General features: G+C 35.6%; 3 protein-coding genes across 4 annotated transcripts; 2 read left to right on the top strand and 1 right to left on the bottom strand.

The window, feature by feature from the left end:
- The first annotated feature begins 5242 nt into the window (after positions 1–5242).
- LOC111800148 (AT-hook motif nuclear-localized protein 23-like) lies at positions 5243–5974 on the top strand. Its single transcript, XM_023683737.1, has one exon. It carries the CDS (start codon positions 5243–5245, stop codon positions 5939–5941), a length of 699 nt encoding a protein of 232 aa, XP_023539505.1. The 3' UTR covers positions 5942–5974.
- A 1761-nt stretch (positions 5975–7735) lies between these two features.
- Positions 7736–16278, bottom strand: LOC111800842 (AT-hook motif nuclear-localized protein 8-like). 2 transcript variants are annotated; one of them, XR_002816034.1, is made up of 6 exons: positions 15491–16278; positions 15362–15414; positions 12152–12283; positions 9224–9382; positions 8708–9053; positions 7736–7980 (listed from the first exon to the last, which is right to left on the bottom strand). XR_002816034.1 is itself a non-coding variant. In XM_023684719.1 (5 exons), the coding sequence occupies exons 1-5, from the start codon at positions 15972–15974 to the stop codon at positions 8790–8792; spliced, it is 1092 nt and encodes a 363-aa protein (XP_023540487.1). In that variant the 5' UTR covers positions 15975–16278; the 3' UTR covers positions 8413–8789. The 2 variants fall into 2 exon arrangements, 1 of the variants encoding a protein (XP_023540487.1); XM_023684719.1 differs by lacking the exon at positions 7736–7980 and having other exon boundaries at positions 8413–9053.
- Positions 16279–17895: 1617 nt separating this feature from the next.
- On the top strand, positions 17896–22554 carry LOC111800849 (mitochondrial carnitine/acylcarnitine carrier-like protein). The gene is made up of 4 exons (XM_023684729.1): positions 17896–18110; positions 18200–18290; positions 21234–21732; positions 21900–22554. The coding sequence occupies exons 3-4, from the start codon at positions 21341–21343 to the stop codon at positions 22399–22401; spliced, it is 894 nt and encodes a 297-aa protein (XP_023540497.1). The 5' UTR covers positions 17896–18110; positions 18200–18290; positions 21234–21340; the 3' UTR covers positions 22402–22554.
- The last annotated feature ends 1054 nt before the right edge of the window (positions 22555–23608 follow it).

The raw sequence follows: 23608 nt of genomic DNA on the forward strand, positions 1-23608 counted from the left end.
AATTAATTAATGGGTACCTTTTTACATTTAAATTATAGTCTATAGTCTAGTTTAATATAAAAGAATATCTTAAGGCCAACCATATTATTTAACAATATGAATCAAAATTATAATATAATGACTTCTATGATTTATTATATGGCACAAATTAAATATATATTTGACCATATATTAAATATTTTATAATAATCTATTTATTCCTCTCAATTCAATCATATTATAAAATAATTTAAATAATTTAAATAATTTAATGTCTTTTCCTTATATTTAAATCAATTTTTTAAACATATAAAATAAATTGATATATTTAATAAAAGATTTAAAATTTAAAAAGAAAATCACAGTAGTGATATGATAATTTTTTAAATTAATTATCATTATCAATATATGGAAATAATAAATATTTGGCACTTCAATAAGTCAAATATAATTTTTTTTTCTTCAAAAAATAATTAATTAGGGTAATTAAGATTATTTGGTCGTTTTTATTTTACAATTTTAAAAATTTTAAAAATTAGTAAGGGACAAGACCAAATTGTCGTTTCTAGAAGTTTCTAGAAGTTTTTTTCATTTAAATATTGAAAACGAAGTAGACATTTCAATTATTATAAGTTTTTCTTAGTCATTCTATTTTCAGGGTCGCTTTCGTTCATTCAATTATGGTCTTGGTTCATTCACGTACCTGTAATAGCTCAAGCTCACTTCTAGTAAATATTAACCGTTTTGGTCCATTATATATCACCATCAGCCTCACGGTTTTAAAATGTATCTACTAGGGAGAGGTTGTCACACCCTTATAAATAATGTTTTGTTCTCCTCTCCAACCGATGTGCGACCTCACAATCCACCCCCTTGGAAGCCAAGCGTTCTCACTGGCATACCTCCCGATGACTGGCTCTGATACCATTTGTAACAGTCCAACCCACCACTAACAAATATTGTCTGCTTTGACCCTTACATATCATCGTCACAGTCTCACAGTTTTAAAACGCGTCTACTAGAGAGAGATTTTCACTCTTATAAGAAATGCTTCGTTCCTCTCTCCAATTGACGTGGGATCTCACAATATCCCTCTTTTACTCGGGTGTCACGTAAGTCTGTATTTTATTCAGAAAATAATATTTTTTTATTAAATTTATTAGCCATAATCTTTACAAGTTGTATTACGTAGGTCCACTTGGAAAACAAAGTTGCAGTCTATTCAAGATACCAAATATTATATTAGTTCTTATGCTATACAATTAGGTCATATTGAGATTAAAAAATACCAATTATTTTATTAATGCATACAAAAATGATTTCAATCTCGATCGCTTCTGTACCTCTCTTGTTTTTAACTAAACATAATTCTCGAGCGAAAATGAACCTTTTGCATATCTTTAATGTAACAGTCTAAATCCACCGCTAGTAGATATTGTCCGTTTTGACCCGTTACGTATCATTATCAACCTCACGATTTTAAAACGCGTCTACTAGAGATAAGTTTCCACACCCTTACAAGAAATGCTTCGTGGGATCTCACATTTAAGCTAACGGGTTATTGCACTTACGAAATTCTAACTCTTTCAACCCCACTAAACTCGATTTTGTTGTTCAACTACAACGATTATTTAAAAGAACTCAATCTAGTGTGGTAGCTGGACTGCCTTTTCAATCGATCTCCAGCCTCAGTCTTTGTTGTCGAGTTGTCACGGATTTGGTCGACAGAAGTACGTTCGATTGAGTCTATATCGACGCATACCCAGAATGAAAATTTGAGCACGAATACGTATAATCGAGGAAATCAACGATTCATAACCCTAAAACAAACAAACCTACGTAATGATTGATTACTCAAAATGTCAATAGGGGAGTTGACAAGTGATGTAGACATGAAAGTTGGTGAGCTTACAATGGCAGCTTCAGCCACTCTTAACTCACCAACTCCACCAAAAAGCTACCCTTTAGGGTTCCCTCGTGGCCTTGTCTTTTAGGACATCATCGAACTAATGGCTCACCCATCTATCAATCTATCTATCAATCGTTAAGGGTATGGGTACCACAAAGTTAAAAAGATGCGCCAGGCTCCGACACTAACACATATATATCGAATTAGGTAAGATTTGAAGAGAGAGACAACATTATATTGAGACTTTGTGAACAACGTTGGCGTATGCTCGAGTATTGGGTCCCATTTGAGACAAGCATAATCGAAACATCTGTCATGCAGCCATAGGCAACACGTTGTATATGTTCTCCATTTTACCCCGCACGTGACTCTCTCTCCCTTCCAGAGCTTCATGCATTGCTTTACAATGACGTAGAAAATGATTATATATGGTAGATGACTCATTCTCTTAAACAGTATCAATTCTAAAATTTTACTCCAATTGATGCAGTAGAGCTGAGCTTTACTCGATATAGCGCCTCTGAGCGATGACAAATCATCCTAAAATAACCGAAAAAAATTATATTTTAACCCATAAAATATTTTAAAATTTTAACGTATCAAAATAAAACAAAACCCGCTTTTTTAATTTAATAATATTATAAGCTCTCAAGACATAAATATATTTTAAAGCATTATTATAAGTTAAAAAAAAGAATATAATATATATTTTTTCTATTAATATTATTCCAAAGCATAATAAAATAAAATAAATCAATATGGTACGGACATATACTTTATAGTACTAAATTAAAGTTATTTAAGTATACATTTATATTAAATAGTATTTTTCAATCATTTTCCCTAGTTTTGCTTCATATATTTATTCATTGGGTGTATGAAAGTTTTTATTATATAGTATTTATGTCACACTATGCTTACATAAAATTATAAATATAAGTTCAAAATATGCAATGATTTATATTTTTTTTTTCTAAAGCTAAAATTAAAAATAATTTTAAGAATAAAAACTATTTTCATAAACTAACACGAGTTTTTTTTAGTATGGTTTATCGTCGCTCGCACGCTTCCTAGAAAAACTCATAGAAGGTAACCCGACGTATAATTGCTTCAAGAGGTGATTTTTGTTGGTATAGATACGAACTATAAATTTTTTTTAAATATCTCTCAATTATCATATCTTCAAGATCATCACGCTCGGTAAAATATGTCTTTTTTACTCGGGCGTCACGATAGCTCTCAGTTCATATAGTTTGTAGGGTGAAACGTATTCTGAATGTAGGCTCGATCTCTTTATATTCGGTATGTTTTTCTTACCCACTTCGAAGTTAGGTGAAAATTAATCATTAAAAGACAAGATTAGTTAAGCAAATAATAATAATAATAGCCAAAGGAACCATTAGACGACCATTGGATGAGACAAGACAAAAGAAACCCCACTTGCTTCTTTATCTCTGTCCCTTGTTTGGTTTTTTTTATTCTTAAAAGAAAAACAAAACCCGCTTCGTCATGTTTTTGGTCAAACTTGTTTTTTTAAATAATGGGTGCAACGGTTTAAGCTCACTGCTAGTAAATATTGTCTGTTTCAGCTCATTATGTATCATTGTTAGCCTCATAATTTTAAAATGTGTCTACTAGGGAGAGATTTTCAGACTCTTATAAGAAATGCTTCGTTTCCTTCTCCAAACGATGTGGGATCTCACAATCCACTTCCTTTAGAAACTAACGTCCTCGCTGGCATACCTTCCAGTGTCTGACTCTATACCATTTGTAACTGTCCATGCTTTCCGCTAGTAAATATTCTCCGTTTTAGCCCGTTACGTATTATCGTCAACATCACGATTTTAAAACGTGTCTGTTAGGGAGAGGTTTCCACACCCTTATAAGAAATGTTTTGTTTCTTTCTCCAAACGATGTGGGATCTCACAATCCATCCCCTTTGGGAACCAACATCCTCGCTAGCATACCGCCCAGTGTCTAGCTCTATACCATTTATAACAGTCCAAGCCCACTGCTAGCAGATATTATCTACTTTAGTTTGTTACGTGTCGCTGTTAGCTTCACGTCTGTTAATGAGAGATTCCCACACCCTTATACGGAATGATTCGTTTCCCTCTCCAACCGATGTGGGATCTCACAATCCACCCTCCTTAGGGGCCAACGTCCTCACTGACACACTGTCCAATGTCTAGCTTTGATACCATTTATAAACAGCCAAAACCCATCGCAAGCAAATATTATCCGCATTGACCCATTACGTATCGCCTTCAACCTCACAGTTTTAAAACACATCCACACACTTCTAAAGAATGTTTCGTTCCTCTCTCGAACCGATATAGAATCTCACAATGGGTTTAGCCTTTTAATTGCTCACGGTACCAAAAACCAACCCACAAGAACAACATCTTTCATTTCATTACCATCTTTGTCCCTACAAAGACATCAAGTCAAAAAATGATGCTTATCGAATCATCTTCTTTAAGTTGTTGCCTCATGGTTTGGTGTGTCTTTCATTTACTTATGCATGTGTTTATTGCATTAAATATGATGAACAAAGTGAAAATTTCATTCCATTAAACAAGAAAATTAAAGAAATTGTGCCTATTCCTAAGGCTCGAACACTATTGAAGTAGGTAGTCACGAGACATTAACAAGAAGTCACAAATCAATTAATATTAACTTTGTTAGTACGAACAAGTTAAGAATAACAAATTGCGTGAAAAATATTTTTTAAAAAAATAACGTGAGGAGAGAAAAAAATTCATTACGTTAATAATTAATGAAGAAACTCCTCAATTATTGACTACTGTACTCGTAGCAAAAACATTAAAATATATATATATATATATATATATATATATATATATAACAAGTCTACTCGTTGGAAATGTCCACGAGTAGATATACTTATATTTATTTATGGACGAAGCAAGGTGGGAACTGGGTTCGGGTCAGGGTCGGAAAATGTCTCATCTTTGGTCATCTCTAGTCATCTCTGGTCCCGTTTAGCTAATCGAGAGAAATCTCTCCCTACTTCCTCTCCATTTCCCATTTAAACTGGAATGATTCGTACAAGATCCCGATCTCACGGGTTAAATGAACACCTGATAGACAGAAATTTTTCACAACTTTTTTTCCCATTGACTTAAAATTAAACCCTAATTTGAGATTTAGTTTGAAGCATGATCGCGTGTTGCCCACGCGCAAGAGCTGAGAGTGGTCTTGTTTTAAATAGAAATTTGGACCAATTAATTGTTTTTTTTTCATATAAATATTCATAAGACTTTTGGCAGTGAGAGAAATGATCTTATTTTTTGTGGGTTTTTTAAAAAATACAATTTTTTTGATGTTTTGATGGCGGAATTGGACTTAGGAACTCGATATTTCTCCGCCGCCGACCACCACGATGACGACGATCCCCACCAATCCCACGGCGGCGCTGACGATGTCCTTGGCCGCCGCCCTCGCGGCCGACCAGCAGGTTCAAAAAACAAGCCGAAGCCGCCGGTTATCATCACCCGCGAGAGCGCCAACACGCTACGTGTCCACATCTTAGAGGTCAACAGCGGCTGTGACATATTTGATTGCATCGCCGCCTACGCGCGTCGGCGACAGCGTGGGATCTGTATTTTGAGCGGTAGTGGCAACGTCAGTAACGTCGGAATCCGCCAACCAGCAGCGGCCGGAGCCGTACTGACTCTTCATGGGAGATTCGAGATTTTGTCGCTATCTGGATCGTTTCTTCCGCCGCCTGCTCCGGCTAGCGCCACTAGTTTGACTATATTTTTGGCCGGAGGGCAGGGACAGGTGGTCGGCGGGACGGTGGCTGGAGAATTAACAGCGGCAGGACCAGTGATTTTGATTGCAGCTTCGTTTAGTAATGTGGCGTATGAGAGATTACCAGTGGAGGAGGAAGATCAGCAGCAGCAAGTCCCCGTCGTAGGCGGCGGAGTTGGCGGCGGCGACAACCCATTTCAAGACGCATCAAATTCAGGAGTTCCATTTTTGAATTATCCACTTCATATGCAAAATATTCAGCTTCCACCTTTCTGACAAATTTGAGTGTTTGAAACAACAAATCAAGAACAACCCATCAAAAAANGCGATTGGGTTGACTAACGGGTGTCAAAGGTCAACCATTGAATTTTCTCTTTCTCTCTGTAGGATCTTTAAATTCAGTGTTCTTTCTTCTTCTTCTCTTATGGGGTTTGGGATCTCAATGTAATTTATTGAAGAAATAATCTCATGGGTGTTTGTAAAAGTAGGTAATTTCGTATTCGTAAGGGTTTTTCTCGGCAAGTTTCGATTGAGTTAATGTGTTTTTTTTTTAAAGAACATCGAATGTGGCACTAGGAGTTGTCTAATTGTCCAGTCTCAAATTGTTCTGTGTTGGACGTTTCAGTGTGGTTACAAAAGAACCATACTAGAACGGGAATAGAAAGGGTCAGAAAAAGGAAGCGAGTAAGTGATGGGCAACTTGTACCAAGGATCGATCCTTCACTTACTCATCGTCGAGTATTTACTCCTTTACGAAATTAAAATGGAGATTCCAGGATTTTTGTAGAATCAAGCTGGTAGTCCTTATTTGTGCTTTGGAATTTGAGTGTAAGACTGACAAGGGATTGTATTGCCTTTTTCTAACTCCTAGGTTACATGGTCTGGTTTTGAATTAGCACGGCCTATTGTAGGTTAGTATATGGCGTTTTTTCAATTTTAATATTTACTTTGTTTTATTTAATATTTTGTTATATTGGTTTAAATACTTTTAAAACATGTAAGTTCATGACAATGTTTTATAATAATGTTTTAAATATTTATTTTCTCATAAGAGATAATGTTACGGAGATGATAGTAATTTTAAGTTGGTAGAAATTTAACATCACATTAAATTAACGACCTTAATATACTCAAAATAATATTTTTCTTTCTTAAATATATTTTCATAATATATGTTCTAAACCATATGAGTTTGGTTGGTTCGATGTTCTAACGATTAGGTTAAGATATAAAGTAGGCATTTCTTTATTTAATTTTTTAATAGTATGGCTAAATCTAGGGATTCTTTTGGATAAGGGTTGTGTTTTGTTTTATATTTCCAAAAAATAAGATTGTTTATGAACAATTTGTTTGTTTAATAATCTATGTTTTTTAAAAATATTCTTAAAAGCTAAAAGGATATGTTTGAGAGAAGTTTTTTCTTAAAAAAATTTGTATCTAAAATTAACATAAATTAATTATATATTAAAACTAATTTTTTCCCTAGAAAAAAAAAGAAAAAAGAACCGTAACAGCCAAAGTCCCCTAAAGCCCTTTTTCAAGCTTTCCCGATGAGTGGTTCCAATCGATGTCAAATCTCACAAGAATAGTGTGTCCCCTCGGTGTGTCCCCTCAAGCCCTTTTTCAAGGGGACTCAAGCTTCACCTGTGAGTGGTTCGATGTGAGATCTCACAAGAATAATGGTGTTTCGTTCTCTTCACGGGTCTAACAAGAATAATGGTTTTTACCATATAGTTCGGTAATTAGTTTATACCTAGAACAACAAGTCAAAAGTTTGAACCTTCTACTACCTTGACCGATAAGTCAGAAGTTTGAATCATCTACTTTGAAAATGGTAGAAAAACACGTGCAATGTATTGTTCCATGCTTATTATCTAACTATAATTACTTAAGCAATTTAACAATCTAGATAGTGAATCCTATTAAAATGTAACACGATTTTACACTATATAAGACAAAATCGTTACCTATTACAAGTGAGATTATTCACATTGGAAATATAATAGCACAAAGTTCATGAATTCATAACGCTTGAACCTCGAATGTTTTAATATCTTAACTATGGAGATATAGTAGAAATGATATGGTATAATATAGTCACTATATTGTTTACGTTTGACATATAATTGTTGCATCTGTGTTCGGGATACGATCATGAATCCATCTACTGAAATTGTTATGGTAATGAGTTCAAATACAGTTTTTACAAGTATAATAGGGTCAGTACCAAATAATGATGATGATGACGACGAAACAACACATTATATCTAATGGATGACCATAGTCAGATGAAGTTGTGGCCTCAAGAGCTCTACCTGCATTGTTCATATCCCATGTCAAACTCAATACTTTATTTAACTTCTAAAATAAATCTATTTTTCAAGGCAGAAAGCTTTGATATATAGCTAAAACTTCACTGATATTCTAAGCACGGATCAAGTCACGTTCTAAAGGTTAGAGGTTTAAATACTAACGGATCAAGTCACGTTCAAAACATCAGAGGTTTGAATACTCGTCTATTTCCCAAAACCCTGAAATTTGGCCTAAGATGGATGGAGGAAAATAGGAGGCATCACTCGCCAAGTACTATAATAAGTCGTACCAATCTTAATATGAACCTAATTGAATATCATATAGTTCCATGAATCCTCAGATCGACTCAACTTCGTGGCTTTTCCAGGAAAGAACGATAAAAAAAAAGCCACGAGGTAAAAAAAACTTGAAATATTAGTGCTACAGACTACGGATTCGACAATGCATCTTCGGATCCAATTCATGATTAGATCGACTTTTACCCTGAGAAAAAGGGAGTTGAAGATTTACCCTCTACATTAAATGTCGTAATGACATCCCAATGGGGTATGATTTACCATAATCTTCAGAAGAAGTTCTACATCCATGGAGAAATGTTAAAGTAAACACTTAGAACTGACTAGAAATAAAGCCAACCAGCAGCTAAAAGAAGATGAATAGTGAATCTACTCTAGAAAAGTTATGATACGGTTTCAACAATGCATGTTAGGGACAGAATACAGGACTAACCTCTATACATCGGGATGCAAAACACTAACCCACTTCAACAACACCCAATGCACTACACTGTTAAGTTGGGTATGCAGCTTCATTATTGATTTCGACTACCCCACAATTGATACATCTGCATATTATGAATTGGTTGGTTGGCATTGGTGTAGATTCCAGGCGCCCGGCTTAAAGGGCTACCATCATTGTCATCTGATGAATTATTTGATGCACCTTCAGAGGGGCAGCCTGTTGCCGCCGCAGGTGCACTGAAGTTTAACATATTGGGTGATGTAGAAGATGGCCCAGATTTCTGTGTACTTGAGTCCAGCTTTTTCCCATCCACAAGAAAGCTACCCACTATAACCTGATTTTGCAACAAGACATGGTTTAAGGCACAAAAACCAACTTATTAAATTAGCAGATAAGTTATGCAACCAAGGAAAGAACATTCAATCCATCCATAAAAGAAAACATGAACACTACATCAAGCTAGCCCACATAACTTTTATGCAGACAGTAGGCGAAGGCTAGTACCTGAACTGTAGATGCTGCTGTTAACATGTCCGTAATTCCACCAAGGACTTGTCCATCTGCACTTGCTAGAGACACGCTTAAGCGACCAGTTCGATTTCGATTGCCATTACTGTCAGAAATCAAGAAGTTGCCTGATAGAGAGATGATTTCATATCGGCCCTGCATTAGATTAAAAAGCAATAGAACTGGTGACACCTTGTGTTCAAAGGAAATAATAAAGCCAGAAAAGGTTTTTTCTTTTCCATTATTTTTCAGGATTAATGAGTCAAAAGTGAAGACCACCAATAGAGATATTTTTATACTTGGGGTAAACTACAGCTAGAATGGATTCTTTTCACCCATTTTTCCAGGAATAAAGAGGCCTTTTTTAAGGTTTTTGGTGATGCACAACAAATGTAGATTATCAGGCATCTTTGACCAAAACAAATGCTTATGTTCATTAAAAAAAAAAATTGAACTGCAGGGATAAGTAGTTGGGTTGTTCATCGGGTGCACCTGCTCCCTTTTCTCTTGAAGCACATTTAATTATTAAACAAATAAATAAAATAATTACAAAAGAGTTTAAAGAAAATATACCCAGAAGAGGCTACAAGAATATGAAGTCTCAAAGCTCATCCCTAGGCATATCAATCACTCGGAACATTCCTCTGCTTCTTGTATTTAGAATATTCAAATATTCTAAAGCATAACACTATTACCATTCAACCAAAGCACCTAAGTTTTCCTCTTAAAATAATAACCGAGCACTAGTTGTACATTGCATTCTTTGCTGCTGCTAATGGAATATGACCTTAATTTCAGAGAGATATGCAAGCATCATTTTTCTTAAGTCAAGGAGAATGGTAAAACAGAGCAGTAATCATAATTCCTCGAATGCTCCAACCATAACTTATTTCGTCGAACTCAAGTTCATTCAGGGGATGGAATCAGCCCAAGGGTAACCAAGAGCATCTCTGCGGTTAAATGGTTGCATTACCAATTTTCTGCAATCACTTTGACATGTAATAGTCAGGTATATTATCTATTAAATCTGATTATTTGGATGAATCCAATGGTGACAACTTTCTGGGAGATCTGAAAGGGATGAAGATTTTCTTCTAATCAAAAGAACACTAAAATTGGTTTTTATAAACAAAACAAAAATGTTGTAACCTCTCTTCGGAAAATGTCAAAATGGAGTTGAGTAATATTTATTGTTGTAATTTTTTTAATTAAGGAGCATTTTTGTAACGCTCAATTTCTGTTTCTGTCTAAAGATTTGATAGATAAAAGAAATAAATCTCCAAAGAAGAAACTTGAATGACCGAGAAATTGCAGACTGGACCTCCCTCATGGATTTCATTACTGACCCTTGCCTTAACTTGCATCAAGGTAAATAGTTAATTTCAAGTCCTTCACTTTTGCAAGTGGATTTCAAATGATCCTTATCCTAAGAAGTCAAGATGTTCGTCTAGAAGCTTTTCATTGTAGAAGATAGTATTCTCCGGTCCGTGGAAGAATATATGGTGGCTTTATCTCGGTACGAGTTGCCTACTCTTTGGGCTTTTTTTTTTTCTTTTCCCTGGATAAGAAACACACTAATTTCATTCCAAAAGATCAAAGAAGATAAAGCAAAGGCAAGGAGACAAGATATCTCCTTTCAATGGTTTAACAATGAGGTGCTAAAAAGGTCCCGAATCCAGATTGATCATAAAAGTCGACTATGATAATATCAGGACTTGGACCCAAGTGATCTAAACTTTTCCATAATTTCCTCAGCCCTTGTTGAGGCAGACTTTCTCCTCCCCCTTTTGGATGTATAAATTAAAAGATATTCTGAGTTGATGTATCTGTAAGGGTCGGTAATTTTTTCCAAAGTCAGGCTGCAGATTCTAGATCGGCAAATCTTGGAAATGCTGTTCTCTTCTCTTGCAGCTTCATTTTCTCACCAAGAGCAATCCGTCTCCCAATAAAGTTGACAGTGTCAGTTAGGTACTAAAATCCTTAGAAGATAGAAGTCTTTGCTCAGTCTTTGTACGACTATAAACTTAATACCTCAGGCTGAAAATAAAGGAAGCTTAATTTTTTACGCCGCAAGGTTAAAATCCTCAATAATCAATGCTATCTTTTCCTTCTAAGTACAACAGATTTAAAAACAGAGGCAATTACCATAGCCTACATGTAGCTAAGCGTGAACTGCTAGTCAGGAGTCACCAACACCGTGCATTCACTATATACTAGAACAAGCTGCGTCAAGGTTGGCACTGATGAACTAAAGTATCATTGATCCATTCGTTACTTGAAAAGAATTAACTCATTCAAAAATTCAGGATGAGAACTGATAGAAGGAATACACCTCCTCTATAAAGTTCAATGGAAATAGCAATGTTTGTAAATGGTCAGATATTTACTTTTTATCACCAGAGTACAGTGTAACAGGTGACCAATTAAATTGAAAAGTAAAAGCAAACATGATTTTTAACAAATTTAAAAAAATGAAGAAAAATGAGTTTTTTTTTTTTTTGGTAAGAAACCAAGCTTCCATGGAGAAAAATGAAAGAGTTTACAAAGGCATAGAAAAAAAAACAAGCTTTTAAAAGAAGTCCTCAACTATCTGAAGGAAAAAGATGGTAAAATGAAAAGGTTAAAAGAGGTAGAGTACAAATAGGAATATAGGATAGCTAGCCTGAGTGATATTACCATCTGCAGGCGTTTCATGTAAAGTGAGTCACGCTTCATAGAAAAACCAAAATCAAGAGTAGAGGGGTGTTCAGCATCAATAAACAAGAATATGACATGTGCGTTCATAGGCTTATGCAAAACTCACGCATGGATCTTTCTACATTTTGGAAGTTGATGTGTCAGCATGTACGTTAATCAATGTTAAGTCTGACATAATTTGATGGCTACAATTGACCAAAAGTCATTTGAGGAAAATTAAAAACTTGCCTCATATGTCACACTGCCAGCTGCCATTGTGGGTTGGTGAAGGGTAACATTGCAGACAGCACCATGGGCAGAGAGAACACAAACAGTCCGAGGACCCTGCTGTGAAAATGCCACAACTTTCGAAGCAATGTCCTGCAAATCAATGAAAAGCCATCTTAAAGTACATTCCGTAGACAAAATGTCTTATTTGAACAAGTATCAACTAACCTTCAAATTAATGCATCCATAATCATGAAGGAGAAAAAGTAAACTAAGGAAACGTATTCAATAAAGCAAAAGTTTGTACCATGAAAAACTACTCTAAAATCATATAATTTTGTTCATCAAAAGAAAGGTCAAGAGCAAAACATGTCAAAGAGATGATTATAATAAATGTGTTCAATCACTGAATTCAAAAACCAACTCAATATAAGACTTCAATGACAATGCTCTATTTATTGATGATCCTATCAGTCTTAGAAGCAAAACACCATCTTATTCCAATGAACTGGTGGCTATTTGATGGTATTATAGAGTTCTTTTAAAGAGGAAACCTTTAAATTCATTCCAACAAGAAGAAGATGAGGGGAATAAGATATCAGCCAAGATCTCCAATTTTCACATCAGAAACAACATCAAGGTGCACACAAGCGAGCCTGACACAAATAGAGATACAGAAAAAATAATAAAAATAAATAAACACATTTTACAAGATGGATCTTCATGCACAACAAGTTTCATATATAAAATCATAAAAATTATAAAGCTGCTCAACAAAAACAGGATTCAAGGGCTTAACTTTCTTGCTATCCTAAACAGATCGAGGTTTATACAGGTTTAAAGAAGAAAGAACTCACACAGAACAACCACCAGATCCTACTAAATATGATTTTTAAGGAACTCAAAGATTTAAAATATTGGAAGAATAAATGAGGTGATTACAATCTAAAGCAGAAGTACACCAGAAGGAACTCAAAATTTTAATTTCTAGTCAGATATCCTTCCATTTTTCACTGCTATCTTGAAATGCCCAACGAAACCTCCTAAAGAAGAGTCTTTTTTCTTTTATCTTTTTGCCCAAAAAAAAGGTTTAATCGCATAGAAACACAATGTTTTAGTTTTCTGTTTCAAAGGGATACCATAAAAAAATTTGAAGGATAATACCAGGGGCGAGTTTGCAATCAAATCAAACTAAAAAGAAATATGAATCTTTTCCCTACATTTCGACTTTTTCTTCCATAAAAAATTTAAAACAAAAACGAAAACCAAATGGTTAGCATTCTCAAATGCATCCTACCACAAAAACAAACCAATTAGGACAACACGAGCGAAAGATTACTTCAGAGTTTTATCCATAGTGATTAACCCATGAAGAGTCAAAGACCATACAAAGACTTCCTTTTTCTTGTGGTATTTTGGTTGCCAAATATCCTAGTTGATATATCAAGGAATGGAATCTCTATCGGTAAATGTTAAAAAAAAACAATTCGGGGGTGAAAAACCGGATTTAGCCAAAGACCAAGAAATAGAACTCAAATCAGACTGAACTATACAGCTCCTCAAAATCTCCTTCAAAGAAGTCATCCTTCTATTTCCAGACTAGTTACAACTCTCCTCCAACTAATAGACCAGTCTCCCCCCTCGCACCACACAATTCTACACTTCTAGTTCTACAATGTTGAAAAACCTTGTAAACACCACTTTACGAGGCTGTTGAGTTATGAAGAGTCTTCCCAAAAGCAGCTTCTATATCACTCGAGCCTAATTTCAATTGAGACAGACCTCCCATCAACATTTAAAAGTTGGAATCAAAGCAACAGGCTCTCAATATCAAGGCTTAGGAAACTGTTTGGACCTTCGACAATCAAATATTAACATTATAGCTTTAAAATGACAAGAAATTACAATATTGAACTTTCCAAATCCTGGATCCAATTCAATACAGAACCAAAAGGCGAACATGAACTATGCTTTTAAATGAGTGGTAAAAAAAAAAAAAACTGTTTCCACCTATCTTCCGTTCATTCCATTGGGATTCCTTTTCGAGAAAAACTACTGTTAATGTAGAAAAAGCTAGATCCAGATAGGAATTTGATGTCCCGAATTCAGAAGTGAGAACAATTGGTTTTCATTTCTGTTTTCTGAATCAAGTCTGTTAGCACAAAGCTATTTATATAGTTCCATATGATCACAGAAGAAGGTGCAATACTTAAGATTCTCAACTGTGCAAGTATGGGCAGTTGCAGAAACCACAGAACAGTTCGCTATTTATTTGAATCAATTAGCATTGAAACTTGCTAGCACAATTTTTTATTACTTTTTTTTTTTTTGGATGGAGAAGACATTCAAATGTTAGACCGCTTTCATATAACTCTCCACTCATACATAAAATAATATGACTTGTCAACTAGAATGGGTCTCCAGTTTAGATTTTTTTATAAGAACCAAGAAACATCCACAGAAAATACGTAAAATACAAAAGGAAAACCCAAAAAAGAGTTTAAAGAACTTGCAACATATTTTAATGCGCAATTTCAAGCATAAGAACCCTGAAAAAAATTTCTGATCAGACCCGCATATTCCCCCATTTTATCTTACCTTACATCCAAACATAAAATTGAAGCATTCTTAGGCCTCACAATCTGGGAAGCTTTGAACTCTTGAATGTAAGAGAAAATATAAACCAGCAAAAAATTCAAGAAACCTGTCTCATGCCATTGTCAAGTTATCCACAAAAATAAAGACACACGGGGAGAGAAAATCAAGGAAACTCCCTTATCTGTTTTTCCACAAAACAGGTGCATAACTCTGTGTTGTAATGCATCTTTTTCTTTATTATATTTCCTACAGCACCAAGGAACATCCAAGAACAGAATATATGTACACTTACACACATTTACACATCCAAGAACAGAATATATGTACACTGACACACATTTACACATCCACATTCCTAGGGAAAGAGTTATGGTGCAGCAGCTAACAATAGAAGTACCATGATTTTGTAGAATCTTAATTTCTACTAACCATGATTTTGTCAACAATAGAATTAACATTCCATTTAATGAACTGATATTATTTTCCCAAAGGAAGCCCAAGAAACCGACGAAGGAAATAACTAGAATTGAATGTCACTGAATAGAGAATAAAAATTAAAAAAGAAAGAAGAATAGCATCAAATTAAATTCAACGGTAATAAAATATATACAAAAGGAAAACAAGTGGCTTTACCTCACCGGGCTTCACCAGAATGACATGAGGGGTAAAGCCAACACCGCCAGTTCCTGTCCACCGCAACCAAACAATCACTAAAGCTAAACAAAAACAAACAAGAAGTAGGAAAGGCATAAAGAAGACTACCCAAAGCATCCATCTGCTTCTTCCCAGTACCCGGCGGCCGTCCCCTGTTCTTCTTCGGGCGAGGATCCGCCGAGTGCATGCCAGCAGAATCACCGGGAGCGGCGGAAGAAGTGACGGGGGTTGGCGATAAACCCAAAGCGATGTTGCCATCAGGCGAATACTTCCTCGGACGGCCTCTCTTCTTCTTCCCAGAATCAATGTTGAAGCCACCACCACGCAATTCGGACTGCGATCCGTCATAAGAACCGGCATTAGGCGAGTCCGAAGGCTTAGAAGCAGAACCCATCATGGAGTTGAAGGGAAATCGCGATGCGGATGACATCATCTGAGCAGCGGTGGAATTGGGGTTGATCAATGGGGAAGCATTGTTGTTGTTGTTGGGAAAATTGGTGGAATAAGAAGCATTTCCCATCATTCTATTGGGTGGAGTAGATTGTGGCTGAGGTTGATGAACAGAAGGCATCGACCTCTCCCGTGAATCCATGGCGCAAGATCAGAAAAGGGGGAGAATGTGAGAGAGAAACGTAGAAACGAGAAAAGATGATGCTTTCTTCTTCTTCTTCTTCTTCTTCCTCTTCTTCTTCTTCGTATTTCGTTTCGATTTCTTCGCAAGAAACAAGAAAATGGAAATGGTTGGTTTCAGTGATTCGCGTTGCTAATTTGCGTAATTGCTTTGTTCGATCAGTGATGATGAGTTGTGAGTGACGAGTGAACAGACGCGAGAATGGAAGAGAGAGAACAGAACCGCGAAATGGGTTTTGATTTTTAGGGTTTTAGTTTTTTTTTTTTTTTTTTTTTTTTTTTTTTTTTTTTTTTTTTTTTTTTTTTTTTTTTTTTTTTTTTTTTTTTTTTTTTTTTTTTTTTTTTTTTTTTNATTTTTAGCCTTTTTTTTTCATTATTTAAACCATTTTAATTTAGTATGTTTTTATTTTATATATATATATATATATATATATATATATATATATATATATATATATATACACACGTACATATATATATATATATATATATATGTATATATTTTTGATATACCATTTTTCGGTTAATGATGTTAAAACTAATTGATATAAGTTTAATGTCGGTATTTAAATGGCTAACTCGAAGATAATTCAACTGATCAAAAAGAAAAAAATATATATTTAATAGAATTTTTGTGTTTAAATTTAATTTTTAGGTTTTGAAATATTATATATATATATATATATATAATATATATATATATATATTGGAGTTTTGAATTTAGTATTTTTAGTCTTAAAATTTTATGATTTTATATTTTTATCACGAAATTATGACGTGGATTTTTCTTAATTAATTTTAATAGTGATATTTAATTAATTTACTTATAATTTATTTAAATTAATTAATAGACATTAATATAAATGATCGAATGTGACTGTTCATGAAAATTTTGGAAGTAATGTGTAAAATCGATAAAAATAGAGACTGACCGATAAATTCAAAACTCAAGGGTAAAAATGTAATATTTTGAAATTTGAAGACCAAATAAAAATTAAATTCAAAATATACTCCAAACTTGATTTTATATATATATATATATATATATATATATATATTAATAAAAACGTCTATTTGAGTACTTTAATTTTCTTTTAAATGTTTCGCCCATATTTCCTCGTATATTTAAACATCTTCATGTAACAATCACGTCGATACTGTATTCTTTGGGCTTCTTCTCAAGGTTTTAAAACATGTCTGTTACAAATGGTATTAGAGTTAGACATGAGGCGGTGTATCAATACGGATGTTAGACCGTAGGAGGGGTGGATTGTGATATCTCACATCGATTGGAGGGGGAACAAAGCATTCCTTATAAAGGTGGAGAAACCTCTCCCAAAAGACATGTTTTAAAACTGTGAGGCTAATGAAGATACATACCAGGGTCAAAGCGGACAATATTTGTTAACGGTGGGTTTGGATTGTCTCACGTGGGTTCACTTGTCACTCGCAAATTTAAAATGATCACGAATCACAATAAATAAAAAGCATGAAGTCACACAAAGAGTTACATACCTACGACAGTGATGTCACTGAAGTAGAAGAACCACGGTCGAGGAACACAAACATGTGACGAGTGTAAATCGAACAAACGTGTAGACGCACAGAAAGGGTAGATCAATTAATGTTACAAACAAGATGTGTCAAACGACTCAATTGCGTGAACCGGGAGCCAAACACGAAGCTAGAACAATGCTCTAGAGAAGGATTTTATGAATTTTCTCCTATGAGATGTCGTTAATATCCAACATTTTTTTAAAGTCGGATGTCGAGGATTTGAATTAGGATTCAGAATCTAAATTTAGCATTTAATTATTAATTACTAATAATTTATAGACATTTATGAAACAAACCCTAACCCTAAATCAATACATGTGCCCACAAATTAGCATTGATTAATTACGATTGACATAAACACGCCCTTAAATCGAGGGAAAAGAACATGAAGAAATATTGTTTTCTTCATCAAAACAAATGCAGTATACAGCGTTGAGAATGGCGAATTAAATTCTTACATTTCTCGGTCTCTGCCTCCATATGCATGCGTTGGATTCAAATCGGCTGGAGGATGAGAAGAATCAAAGGCTGAGCTAAAAAGGTAATCCAATTCTCTTCTTATGTTGCCTGATATTTATCTTTTGATCCGTTTTTCTGGGCCTAATTGCTGTTTGTTTGTTTGTTTATCAGATTGGATAATCTGCAGAAGCCAACGTTCTGCTTGCATCTTTTTGATTTCTATTTCAAGCTCCATTTCTGGTGTTGATGAAATTTGGTTCTGGTGAGATTTCCCTCCTTCGTCTGTGATTTGATTGATCCTTCCTAATCACATTTGATTAGCTTTGACTGGTTGTCTGATATCTTTAATTTGAATGATTCAAATGATAAAACCATTCAGATTAAACGTTTATAGAATGTGTAAAACAGGGAATTTTGTTGGCTGATTTAGTATCTTCTCTGTTCTTGCTTGTCTGGTGTGTTTATTGAGATTCTGTACCAATGTCTTTTTTCATAATTCCATGGCCCAGTATGAACCAATGGTTATCTCATTTTCGTTTGCGAGTTACTAGTTATAAATGTAATTATAAGACCAAGTTCCTTGGATCTTTTAAACTCAGTAAGCAGACAAAGCTTCAAAGGCAACATTTTCTGGTTGTCCTGTTTTAAAGGAATAGCAGTTAATGAAGCTAACTTACTTCCGAGAACATAATTGTGTGGTTCTTTACAAAATAGTGCTTTCACTGTATCGTATTAGGTATCACGATCTCCACAATGGTATGATATTGTTCACTTTGAGCGTAAGCTCTCACGGCTTTGTTTTTTGTTAAACGAAAATGCCTCATACTAATGGAGATGTATTCCGTACTTATAAACTCATGATCATCTCCTTAATTAGTCGATGTGGGACTTTCTCCCAACAATCCTCCCATTGAGCAAAGTACACCATAGAGTCTCCCCTGAGACTTATGGAGCTCTCGAATAGTCTCCCCTTAATTGAGGCTCGACTCCTTTGGAGCCCTCGAACAAAGTATACTCTTTATTCGACACTTGAGTCACTTTTGATTACACACTTGAGACTCACAACTTCTTTGTTCGACACTTGAGGATTCTATTGACATGGCTAAGTTAAGGGCATGACTCTGATACCATGTTAGGAACCACGACCCTCCACAAGGGTATGATATTGTCCACTTTGAGCATAAGCTCTCACGGCTTTGTTTTGGTTTCTCCAAAATGCCTCATACCAATGGAGATGTATTTCTTACTTATAAACCTATGATCATCCCCTTAATTACAAGGTGGGACTCTCTCCCACAAATAGTCAAACATATCATTCCTATTGTACTGTTTTAAAGGTTCCTATTGCTCCNACAAAATAGTGCTTTCACTGTATCGTATTAGGTATCACGATCTCCACAATGGTATGATATTGTTCACTTTGAGCGTAAGCTCTCACGGCTTTGTTTTTTGTTAAACGAAAATGCCTCATACTAATGGAGATGTATTCCGTACTTATAAACTCATGATCATCTCCTTAATTAGTCGATGTGGGACTTTCTCCCAACAATCCTCCCATTGAGCAAAGTACACCATAGAGTCTCCCCTGAGACTTATGGAGCTCTCGAATAGTCTCCCCTTAATTGAGGCTCGACTCCTTTGGAGCCCTCGAACAAAGTATACTCTTTATTCGACACTTGAGTCACTTTTGATTACACACTTGAGACTCACAACTTCTTTGTTCGACACTTGAGGATTCTATTGACATGGCTAAGTTAAGGGCATGACTCTGATACCATGTTAGGAACCACGACCCTCCACAAGGGTATGATATTGTCCACTTTGAGCATAAGCTCTCACGGCTTTGTTTTGGTTTCTCCAAAATGCCTCATACCAATGGAGATGTATTTCTTACTTATAAACCTATGATCATCCCCTTAATTACAAGGTGGGACTCTCTCCCACAAATAGTCAAACATATCATTCCTATTGTACTGTTTTAAAGGTTCCTATTGCTCCTTTTCCTATATCATTCTTTCCAATAGCAATCCTTCTTGGATGACTTGTTAAGTAAGGTTACTTCTGTTGTGTAATGAACTAATCTCTTCGTTTTTGGAAATTGATAGAATAATGATCAAGGATATGCATCAACTTTCTAGGATTATACTTTTTCTTTCTTTTCCTTCTTACCATATGTTTGCTGCATTGTTCTTGTACTTGCTACTCTGTCTTGTTTACACTTTTATCTACAAATATACAATACTCTGACATTTTCTCAACGATTGTTCATAAACTTACATCTGTAATTGAAGAAACTTTTCTACATTTTCAGTCAATATCCATATCGATTTATATTCTGTTGAAAATTTTCCTGGAATTCTTGATAAATTGAATTACCTCGAGACCGTAGAGGAAGTAGCCGGCATAATTTGCAACAGATAGCGTTTTCCAAAGCATATTCTGGTCTATACTAACCTTAAACACTTTTCTTTGGTCTTGCTCCAATACCACTGCTTCATATTGACCTGTAGTTGTTCCCATTTTAAGATCTCTTTCAGTTGATATGATAAACACCTTTTGGAGATTCATCTGGTTTCACTTTATCTTTGGATTAACCTTTTTCTTACTTGTGGATGATCCATGCACTTGAAGATCGACTTAAAAGAAGATTCATCATAAAGTCAAGCTTAAAAATGAAATTTCATCTTAATGATGCACTGTACTACTGTAGTGACAAGCTGTATGAACACTGCTTATATTAGACTATTAGTGATCTTAGTTTACCAGCCAAGATGCTGAGTGTTGACCAAATTGGGCATCTACAGCCTGCAGGAATATGTTCGGTCAGTTTGCTTTATAGATGCCCAAAGAATGTGTTCTAGTTGACCTATACTCAGAACTTTCTGTCACTCGGTGTGTTTTCTTGTTCTTTCATCTTTTTGGCACAACATTCAGGATATTGATCTACCCTATGGTTTAGAAGAATTAATGCGATTAAGTCGCGAGTATTATAAATGAAAACCAACCAACAGGGAGTGAAAAACTTTGAACGGGCACATAACACACGTTTGAGGTAGTTAGTCTGTCTTTGTTGTATTTGGGTCCGGTTGCTGTGTGATTTAAGCCTGTATTGGTGAAAGGATGCCATGTGGGTCCATCTGTTGATGAAGTATCTTTTTCTCATATTGCTCATTTCCTTGGACCTCCCACATACCTTACGTTTCAGATTCTCCGATTCGGAAGACTTAAAAGACTCGTCCTTCTTCAAGCATACCGGTGTATTATATACTTTTGTTTTCCCAAAAGTTCACATTTCTTACATTGAATCTGAAGATGGGAGGCGTGGCTAAGGACCTCACTGCCGGGACGGTCGGAGGGGCATCACAATTGATATGTGGACACCCGTTTGATACCATAAAGGTCAAGTTACAAAGCCAGGCCATTCCACTTCCTGGCCAGTCTCCCAAATTCTCGGGCGCCATCGATGCTGTCAAGCAAACTATAGCAGCTGAAGGCGCTGCCGGGTTGTACAAGGGTATGGGTGCTCCTCTCGCAACTGTGGCAGCGTTCAATGCCCTCCTCTTTTCAGTAAGAGGGCAAATGGAAGCGCTGGTAAGGTCTCAACCCGGTGTACCCTTATCTGTCAATCAGCAGGTGGTTTGTGGAGCTGGGGCCGGAGTTGCTGTGTCGTTTCTCGCTTGCCCCACCGAATTAATCAAGTGCAGGTTCATTTTTTCGAACCTATTCCAATCGTCTTACCACCCCATCTTCCATATCCTTGAGGATTCACAAAGATAATCAGATAGTACTGATGTCAAAACATTGATTCTAAATACTATATGTATAGCTTTGTTATTCGTTGGAGGAATTGATTGTAACCATCAAATTTCAGATTGCAAGCCCAAAGTGCATTGGCACAATCCAGTTCAGCTGGCCTAACAGTGAAGTACGGAGGGCCAATGGATGTCGCTCGCCATGTCCTCAAGTCAGAAGGCGGTGTAAGGGGTCTCTTCAAGGGACTGGTTCCTACTCTAGCCCGTGAAGTACCCGGAAATGCAGCCATGTTTGGTACGTATGAGTTGCTGAAGCAACGCTTTGCAGGTGGTCCGGACACTTCAAACCTCGGAAGAGGCTCACTGATTGTGGCTGGAGGATTGGCTGGAGCTTCATTCTGGCTCTCCGTCTACCCAACCGACGTCGTCAAGAGTGTAATTCAAGTCGATGATTACAAAAACCCGAAGTACTCGGGGTCGCTCAATGCATTTAGAAAGCTCTTAGCCACGGAAGGAGTTAAAGGGCTATACAAAGGTTTTGGTCCTGCCATGGCCAGGAGTGTTCCTGCAAATGCAGCTTGTTTCCTGGCTTATGAGGTAACCAGATCAAGCTTGGGATGATTAAGCATCCTTCTTGAGTTATATCTTTTCATTTAAACTCATAGAAGCTATGTCTTAGGTTAGAGGCACCAATAAGACAGGGTAAACGATGTAAACCATCTGATACTAAGTTTCGTTCCTTCTTCGATATCAAAGTTTCTTTCAAGATCAAAATAGGCAACATCGTACCGTATATGATGATATGTAGAGAGCGCTTTGTTATCTTAAGTAGTATAAGTGTCGTGTTTGAGTTAGGAAAGCAAAACACAAATTTGGAAAAAGTTTAGAAGAAATAGTTTGATCATCTTACTTTGATTTCTCAAACCGAGAGATCCATGAATTAGGAGCTTATTCCTCGCACCAGCTTCAAACTAGTTGCTCCCAGTTTAGTATGATCATTCGGGGAATATCTCCGAGAACAACTCTCGTACAATTCTTATAAGTCATAGTTGGCAAGGCTTGGAGGTAAGCTACCAGTGCCTATCAGCGAGAACTGGACTTGGCTTGGTTAGTAGTGTCCGCCCCCTTGTTCTCGAGACAAGACAGACAGGGATCTATTTATTTAACCTTTCTCTAAGGTCGAGTCCAACCAGGTGGACATGCTGATATGCGAGAAGATCCACAGGAACCTATCGTGCGACCTTACACACGGCTATCTAATTCATGAGAACGACTCTTGACCCTGCTTAAGTCATTCATTCTACTCCTATCCAAAATGATTTAGGTTGCTTCACCTACAACATGATGATAACTCTTTATACGATGTAGCGTGAGTGTACAGATGCTTATTTGAAGGGAGAACCATTAGTTCATTATTAGAGAAAAGATACACCAACACGAAATATAAAATATTTTAGATAATATCCGTAACAAAAGATAACATGTCCAATCATATTACGTAAAATATTAAATTATCATTATAGAAATATAGATAAAGTCTATTATCATAAAATTAAATACAAGAGAATTAATTTTAACTCAAATTCAATCATAAATCTAAATATTTCAAACATAGAAATTTACTTTTATGCTCATCAAATAACTTTTATGACTATATATAATTTTTATTTAAGGTCGGAATTTCAAATTTTGACTGTAAAAGAAGCATAGATTTTATCAAAATTTGAGACCTGGCGTACGAACAAAGCCGTTTTACTAAGTTTATGAGAAGAAAGAACGAAACAATTTGACTGATGTTTAGATAACATGAACAGAAGTTCTTGGTAGA

The sequence above is a fragment of the Cucurbita pepo genome, chromosome LG08 (genome assembly GCF_002806865.2).
Source record: "Cucurbita pepo subsp. pepo cultivar mu-cu-16 chromosome LG08, ASM280686v2, whole genome shotgun sequence".
NCBI lineage: Eukaryota > Viridiplantae > Streptophyta > Magnoliopsida > Cucurbitales > Cucurbitaceae > Cucurbita > Cucurbita pepo.

Coding starts and splice junctions, on each gene's coding strand:
- LOC111800148 (XM_023683737.1), top strand. CDS start 5,243: ATGGCGGAATTGGACTTAGGAACTCGATATTTCTCCGCCGCCGACCAC.
- LOC111800842 (XM_023684719.1), bottom strand. CDS start 15,974: ATGGATTCACGGGAGAGGTCGATGCCTTCTGTTCATCAACCTCAGCCA. Junction 9,383..12,151: donor CTGGCAGTGTGACATATGAG/GCAAGTTTTTAA, acceptor AATCTAATGCAG/GGCCGATATGAAATCATCTC. Junction 9,054..9,223: donor CAGCAGCATCTACAGTTCAG/GTACTAGCCTTC, acceptor TTGCAAAATCAG/GTTATAGTGGGTAGCTTTCT.
- LOC111800849 (XM_023684729.1), top strand. CDS start 21,341: ATGGGAGGCGTGGCTAAGGACCTCACTGCCGGGACGGTCGGAGGGGCA. Junction 21,733..21,899: donor ACCGAATTAATCAAGTGCAG/GTTCATTTTTTC, acceptor ATCAAATTTCAG/ATTGCAAGCCCAAAGTGCAT.